Genomic DNA, 8,474 nt, shown 5'->3' on the forward strand with positions numbered 1-8,474 from the left:
CCTCCTGGCAACATGCCCAAAGTATGTCAGACGAAGCCCCAGAATTCTTGCCTCCAAGGAGTTGCTTGGTTTAATCCTCTCCTGGATGAATCTATTTGTTTTCTTGGCAGTCCATGGTACATTCAATACTCTTCTCCAGCACCACAGCTCAAAGACATCAATTCTCCTTCTGTCCTCCCTAGTCGTTGTCCAGTTCTCTGATGCATAACAAGCGATTGCAAAGACTATGGCCTGTATCAGGCGCACCTTAGTCTCCAGAGAGACACCGTTGCAAAGAGCTAGAGTCAGAAAATCAAGAGTTAAACTTGCGCTGCATTTCTTAAACTGAAGGAGCTGAAGAACAAAACTGAAGCCTTGAGTTGCACTATTTCAGGATGCTATGGGCAGATTACTGAATGATGTAGAAAGCAGCAAAAGAAGATGGAAAGAGTGCACAGAGTTATTGTACCAAAAAGACTACTGACTGACACAGAAATATTTAATAAAATAAATTATATTCAAGAGACAATGGCAATGAAGGAGAAACTTCAAATTGCTCTGAAGGAATTGGCAAAAAATAAGGCTCCAGGGATTGACAGAATACCAACTGACGTATTTCGACAAACAGATGCTGCCCTGGAAGTGCTTACCAGACTGTGCCAAGAAATCTGGAGGACAACCACCTGGCCAACTGACTGGAAGAGATCCAAATTTATTCTCTTTAAAAAAAAAAAAAAAAAAGGTAATCTAACAGTATGGAAATTATTGAACAATATCACTACTACCACACATAAACAAAATCATGCTGAAGATTATCCGAAAGTGACTGGAACATTGACAGAAAACTACCAGGAATATAAGCTGGGTTTATAAGAGGCAGTGGCAAAGAGTACCAGAGGAATGTCTATGTGTGTTTCATTAACTGTGCAAAAGCATTTGACTGCGTGGTTCACAACAAATTGTGGCTAACCTTGAGAAGGATGGGAATTTCAGAACACCTGATTTTGCTCACGCAAAACCTATACTTCAACAGTCGTCAGAACAGAGCAAGGAAACACTGCATTGTTCAAAATCAGGAAAGGAGTGTGTCAGAGATGTGTCCTGTCTCCCGAACTTTTTAATGAAGAAGAGATCATTCGGGAGGCTAGACTTTATGAGGAAGAATGTGGCATCACGTTGGAAGAAAACTTATCAACAACCTGTGTTATGCAGATGACACAGCCTTATTTGCTGAACTGAGGATGATCTGAAGCATTTGTTGCACAGAGTCAAGGACTATAGTTTCCAATGTGGACTGAAGTTCAAAATCAAGAGAATGAAGATTCTTACCAATTGGGCCAATTGGTAGTATCATGATAGATGGAGAAGAGATTGAGATTGTTAACAATTTCCGCTTACTTAGTTCCGCAGTCAACACCTGTGGCACCAGCAGTGAGGAAATCAAAAGATACAGTGCAGTAGAAAATTCTGCTGTCTGGGACCTCTCCAGCATGCTGAAGAGCAAGGATGTCTGTCTAGAGACTCAGGTTCGCCTGATCCATGTCATGGTCTTCACAGTTGCCTGGTGTGCATCAGAGAGCTGGACAGTGACCAAGGATGATAGAAGAAGAATTGATATATTTGAGCTGTGGTGTTAGAAAAGAGCATTGAACATCCATTGATGCCAAAATAACAAACAAATGTGTCTTGGAGATGATACAGCCTGAGTGCTCTTTAAACTCAAGGATGATGAGGCTTTGCCTCACACACTTCAGGCAGTTGCTAGGAGAGGCTATTCCTTGAAAAGGGATATGATGCTTGGAAGGATTGACAAAGGAGAGGAAGACTCTAGACCAGGTGGATTGACATGGTGACTGAAGCACTGGGCTCTAATGTTTCAGGAAGTGTTAAGATGTCACAGGAAAGGACAAGGTTCAGATCTGCTGTTCATAGGGTTGCTATGAATTGGACTCATTTCAAGGACACCTAACAAAAATGGTGGTTTGCTAGGGAGCTCTGGTAGCCTAGAAGCAACATAGCAATCCCCAAGACACATGATTCAAATCCACCACCTACCCTGCAGGAGAAAGATGGACAGTCTATTCCCATGTAATTTATGGCCTCTGAATACCTGCCGGAGAGTCAGCTAGGAGTCAGCCTGGTGGCTTAGAGGGTAAGGAGTTGTGTTGCCAACACAAAGGCACACAGTTTAAATCCACAAGGCTCTTCAGGAAAAAAGGTGGACAGTCTCCTTCTATGAAATTTACAACCTCTGAAAGGTCAGCTGTGAGTTGGTTCCAATTCCACTATACATACCAACAATGACAGCTGTAACATGTAATTCTTACAGGTGTTTTGTTGGGTTTTTAAAAATCTCATCTTAATGTGAAGCTGTCAGTTTTTATGTTTCTCTGAAATTATGACTGCTAGTACCCCAGTCCCTTCTCTAAGATGTTCTGTGTGCCAAAATCAGATAACAAAGCTTGTCAGAATCCTTCTGAATAAATATTAAATAGATGCTGAGTTAGAGCATGAAATTATCTTCTTCAAGCATCTGATTCTGATTTGTTAAGGGACTGTATGAAATTTATTCAGCAAACATGAGTACATGTTATATTTAAAGCAGAATGGTAAATTCAGTTAATAATTTAATGGGAGAAATAAGAACATAGAGTTTTACTTCTTTTTGTTTTCTTTTTAGTTAATATCCTGATTGTTGACTTTGCTAGACAAAAGAGGTTCACTTAAGCATACCTGGGTAGTGTCTCACTTAAGTATCAAATGTACTGAGGAATAGAGTAACATTCCATTTTATATCTCTCTGCTTTTTATAAAGTCAGGAGAAGAAGATTGCCCTAATGAATCAATTATAAATTCAGGGTTGAAAGTGCAGTCAACTATTTATTCAGTGATGTAAGGTTTGAAGAAAAGAAACGGCAGTCAAGTGATAATAGAGGTGAAGAAGACAGTAGTCTTTGCTGCACGTGCGTGCGTGCTCTCTCTCTGTGTGTGTGTGTGATTTTCATTTTATACTGGTTTACTTACAGACTTCATATACATTGTTTTGCACACCACATCTTTCCCATTTCCTTTACCTACCCATCAAATTGTGCAACCCTATGATTACCTGCTGCCCATCCTCACCCCTCTGCTCCTACCCTCCCCACCTTGAATCCTCATACACATTTTGCTAGTTTTCCTTCTCTTTTTATAGTAATGGTTTTCTACGGTACTTGTCCTTATGGGACTGAGTTAGTTCACGGAGCATAATGCTTAGATGCTCTCTTGACTGTCCTGCTTCTGAACTGCATATCCTTGCGTTGGTCATACCTCCTCGGCTTTCTCATTTTGTATATGAGAACAATACTTGCCTTGTCTGTATCTTAAAATTATCTTTAAGATGATGTATTAAAGTTTAAAATGCTTTAAGCAGTTTAAGCAAAGTCCCTTCAGTAGAAAGCAGTGGTCAGAGCAATGGTGGAGGATGGAGCAGTGAAGCCTGACTGTGACAGAGCTTACTAAAGCAAACTCTAGAAAGGGAGAGGGAAAACATGATGATGTTAGCAAAGAAAGAAACATGTTAAGTGCTTCTGCTTTAGCTTGCCATTGCAGCACATATCCTAAGACTATCAAAGCAAAAAAAGTTAGACCTTGTAGTCGTTGTCATCGTCGTCATCGTAGTGTTTCAAATCCAGAGTCAATGAAGACGGTGCAGGATAGGACGGGGTATGTATTTGATGTTCATAGGGTCGCAATGAGTCATACTATGCTTGATGGCACCAAATAACAACAGTACTAGTGTTATAAGACACTGGAGCTTCAGCTCTGAGTCACTTCTGACTCAGCAGCATATAACAAGATAACAAAAAGTCATGTTTTAAATGTGAACCCTTTCGAAGTTAAAATAGAGATAAAATGAAATAGATCAGGAACTGTAAGGGGGAAAGAAATGTTTCAAAGCAAAAGCCAATTCAGTGGTTGACTTGAGCCGTGTGAAAGGACAGACACTGAGCCACCCAGGCATGCGTGCTCTTCTAGACTACAGTCTGCTTTAGTGCAAACAGCTAGTGTGCTTGGCTGCTAGCCCAAAGTCTGAAGGTTCAGATCTATCTATAGGAACCTTAGAAGACTGGCCTGGTGTTCAATTTCTGAAAATTAGCCACTGAAAAGCCTAGTGTTATTCCAACACATATGAATTAGACTCAACTAGCAAACACTGCTGTTGTTGTTGATGATGTTTTTAGGTGCTGTCAAATTGAGTTTGACTCCTAGTACTCAACTATGAACAACAGATATAAACCCTGTCCCACCCTTATAGGCTTTATAAAATGTCCTTTTATGCTTGTAAGTGCGCATTTAATAGAAAAATTGCATTAATGGAGCTTTTGTTTTATTTCTGTAGTTTATTTTTCAAAAACGAAGTAGTTAATTTTAATACTATTTTTCAATAGACTTGGGACCGGTGTGAAAAGAAAATCAAAGAGTTGAAAAGCAGACTGCAAGTTTTAAAGGCAAATAGTGAAGATGCTCTTCCAGAACTTCATGAGGACCTCCATAAAGAAAAGGAGCTGACTAAGGTACCGAAATCTCAAGTGTTGTGCCAGGTAGTCTCTTAGCTGCTCTTTAGTGCTTTGAGGATTTGCTTGCCTTTCTCTCTCTTTTGAAACTGAGTTTTTATATTCACTTGAAAAACACTTTATCCTAAAAAAAAAAAAAGAAAGAAAAACACTTTATCCTGTCTTCTAACATAACATTCTAATATCTTAAAGAATAGGAATAAGTGCTCTGTGAGATCGATGTGTGAAGATGACACCATTTACAGAAATTAACTTTGTAGGATTTTATGAGGTGTTTTTTGTTTGTTTGTTTGTTTCTTTTAGGGCCTATTCAGCTTGTTTTGTTTTGGTTTTTAGGTTTTTAAAATTATTTTTAATTAATCTTAATGAAAGTTTACAGAGACTTTGGATCCATTCTATTTCTACTTGTTCCTTCTCTTTAAGATGTGACCTCTAGGATTATTTTTAAAGCTGATTCCTTCTACTTTGCCCTTGTCTTTGAAATGAAAATAAAGTATGATTAAGTGACGAGTCTTTTGGAAGCCGGTAGATTTTCTTCCATGAGTAAAATTTTTATAAAAGTTTCCAAACTCTGTTTTGCCTAACTGATACTGAACAGGCAAAAATTTCGAGATAGAAGAGGCCTTTGCAGAAGACAAGGCAAATTTATGGTTAAGAATTTGGAGCACAGTAACTCCTAAAACAGAAGCTTCCTACATTACTTCCCTGGCTACAGGTTTGATATTTAAAAACCTTGCAGGATTACTGTAGTTTGGTTATAACAGATCATTTCAAATGGGATTTGTATGCCCTGTTGTGCAATGTTATTTTTGCTATCCTTGAATGTTCCAAAACTTTTGGAAGCAACTTGTCAAACTAAGAAAAGTTTTGATACGAATTTTACTAGAATTGCATTGAATTTAGAGATTGATTTGAGGATAATAAATACCTTTTTTACATTAAGTATGCTTTTTTATTAATATGGCACATTTTTAAGTCTAACCTAGAGAGGGTGAAACCAAGCTTCTCCTTGGAGGCAAGGATTTTGAAGCTCTATATGACATATTTTGAGCGTATTACAAGGAAGTACCAGTCCGTGGAGAGGGACATCATTCTTAGATGGGTGGAGGGACAGCACAGGAGAGGAAGACCCCGATGAGATGGATTCATTCATTGCCTGGGGTAATAAGTGTGTTGGAGACAATTAAATTGGCTGAAGATAGAGCAGAATTCAGAGCTGTTCTACAAAAAGGTCACTATGAGTCACAGGTGACTTGCTGGCACATAACAATGACGTTTATTTTTATTGTCTGATATTGTTGTGTTAAGAGATATACCACAAGTAGATGACTTTAGTAAACAGAAATTTATTCCTTCATGGTTAAGGAAAGTGTTGTTGAGTACCATCAAGTTGGAACTTACCCATAGCGGACCTTCTCCGGTGGGTATTCAGAGACAGTAAATCATGCAGGTAGAGATTGCCCATCTTTCTCCCATGGAGCAGCTGGTAGACTGAAACCGTGTGCCTCTGGGATTGCAGCCTTTGGGAAAGGCTTTCTTTCTCTTATGGGTCTGAGGAAAGGTTATGGTCTCCTTTATGCATCCGTGGACTCATAATCCCTTGAAGATCTCCAAGTGCCTTGGCATCCCAGTCTTCACTTAAGGAGGAAGGTTTTCCATATGGGGCCCTGGGTCCAAAAGATTCACTCCACTTCTGGATCTTCCTTCTTAGTTGTTGTTGTTAGATACTGTTGTGTTCTCATAGTGACCCTATGAACAACAGATCTGAACCCTGTCCTCTCCTGTGCCGTCCTCACAGTCTCCAGCATCCTCAAGCCCATTGTTACAGTCACAGTGTCAGTCTGTCCTGCTGCAGATCTTCTGTTTGCTGACCCTCCACCTTTCCAAGTATGATGTCTTTTTCTAAGTACTAGCCACTATTAACAAAATGCTTAAAATATTTGAGATGAAGTTTCACCATCATGCCTCAAAGTAGTACTTTGATTGTACTTTTCTCCAAAACATATTTGTCATTTTGGGAGTCTATGAGATAGTCAACACTCTTCTCCAACATCACAGTTCAAGGACATTAGTTCTGTCATCCTTATTCATTGTTCAGATGTATAGCTAGTGACTGTAAAATCATGGCCTGAATCAGGTGAACCTTAGTCCTCAAACTGACATCATTGCTTCTCAATAAATTGGCGAGATCTCTGACTGCAGACTTTCCCAGTGCAAATATTGTTAAATGCCTTTTTAGTTAGGTCCCTGTAATCTCTGTTTCCTTATTTACTTAATCTCTTTTACCTCTCAAAAGAGTGACTCAAAATACAACATTATCCTGTCTTATTAACATAACCACCTTTAATCTTGCCTCATTAATATCATAAAGTTTAGAATTTTCAAAACATAGGATAATCACATAATACTGAGAATCATGACCTAGCCAAGTTGATATGTATTTTAGGAGGACTCATTTCAGTATAGTATTTTATCATTTTCTTTATGCAAGTCTTGGAGAGCTTTTGTTAGATATATTTCTTGATGTATATTTTTCAAACTATTCAAAATATTTTATTTTCTAAATATATTTTTAGTAATAATATTTTCCATTTCTATTTTCTAATCATTAATTGCTTTTGCATAGGAATGGAATTAATTTTTGTATATTGATAATGTATTCAGCTATTTTCTTGTTGTTATGCACTGTTGAGTTGCTTGCAACTCATAGAGACGCTATTTTCAACAGCTCTGCACCTTGCCCTATCTTAAGCCAATTTCACTGTCTCCAACAGAGTTACCTCCATAACCCCAGTCACTGAGTCAATCCATCTCATCCAGGTTCTTCCTCTCTTGTTCTGACCCTCCACCCTCCCAAGCATGATGTTCTTCTCTAAGGACTGGTCCCTCCTTTCAACATCCAAAGTATGTGAGACAGAGCTGCAAAATCCTTGCCTCTGAGGAGCGTCTTGATTTCACTCTCTCCAGGACAAACCCGTTTTGTTCTCTTAACAGTCCATAGTATATTCAGTACTCTTCTCCAGCACCACAACTCAAAGACATCGATTCTTTTGTCATCCTTAGTCATTGTCCAGCTTTCTGATGCATAGCAAGTAATTGCAAAGATCATGGCCTGGATCAGGCTCACCTTAGTCTCTAGACTGACACTATTGCTCTTTATTACTCTACAGAGGTCCCTTACAGCACCTTTTCCCAGTACAGCTGGTGTTTTTATTTCCTGACTGCTGGCACCAAGAGTGTTAATTATATAGCCAAGCAAGCTGAAACTGTTAACAATCTCAGTCTCTTCTCCATCTATGCTGCCAGTTGGCTCAACTACCTTGCTAATTTCTTTTCTTAATTACGATATATATTTTTTCTTAGGTATTTTCATCATTGGTGAATAACAATTTTTTATCTCTTCATTCTTATACTTGTTCCTTTTATTAAACTGATCTCAACCTCCATATCAGTGTTGCATAAAAGCATTAGATAGCTAACTTCTGTTTTGGTTTGGGCGTTTGCTTGTTTCTTTGTTTCTAACTTCTGATTTTTGTTACTTCCTGATGTCCATGGGAATCCTGTTTTCATAGCCATAGCATTCTATTTTTCAGTGAAAAGAATCAGGGAGAAAGGTCAAGAACATTGAGTTTGTTCAACACATCACCATATTTCATCATGTTTCCAAGTATCCTGAAGCTCTAGGACTCCTTGTTTATCAACACTCTTTTACTTGGGGAAGATATAAGAGCCATGTGACCAATCTGAGCAAGTCAATGTGTAGAATAATTTTTTTTAAGTATTAATTATTTTAAAATGTTAAACTTTGTTGTTGTTTGTTGTTATGTGCCGTCGAGTCGTTTGCGACTCATAGCGACCCTATGTACAATAGCCCTAAACCATGCTCTATCCTGTGCCAATCTCATTGCCTCTGACAAACCCATCCCGAGTACCCCAGTC

The 8,474-nt window shown here is 38.6% G+C and overlaps 1 protein-coding gene across 1 annotated transcript in view; it reads left to right on the forward strand.

Annotated features, from left to right (window-relative positions):
• Window positions 1-8,474, forward strand: part of SYNE2 (spectrin repeat containing, nuclear envelope 2) — a 342,029-nt gene that overhangs the window by 276,969 nt on the left and 56,586 nt on the right. Inside the window, exon 95 of the mRNA XM_006891797.1 lies at window positions 4,410-4,535. Coding sequence (XP_006891859.1) covers window positions 4,410-4,535 — 126 coding nt within the window. The remainder of the gene's footprint in view (window positions 1-4,409; window positions 4,536-8,474) is intronic.

The sequence above is a fragment of the Elephantulus edwardii genome, unplaced genomic scaffold, assembly GCF_000299155.1.
Source record: "Elephantulus edwardii isolate Elephantulus edwardi_28Jun2011 unplaced genomic scaffold, EleEdw1.0 scaffold00104, whole genome shotgun sequence".
NCBI classification, from domain to species: Eukaryota; Metazoa; Chordata; class Mammalia; order Macroscelidea; family Macroscelididae; genus Elephantulus; species Elephantulus edwardii.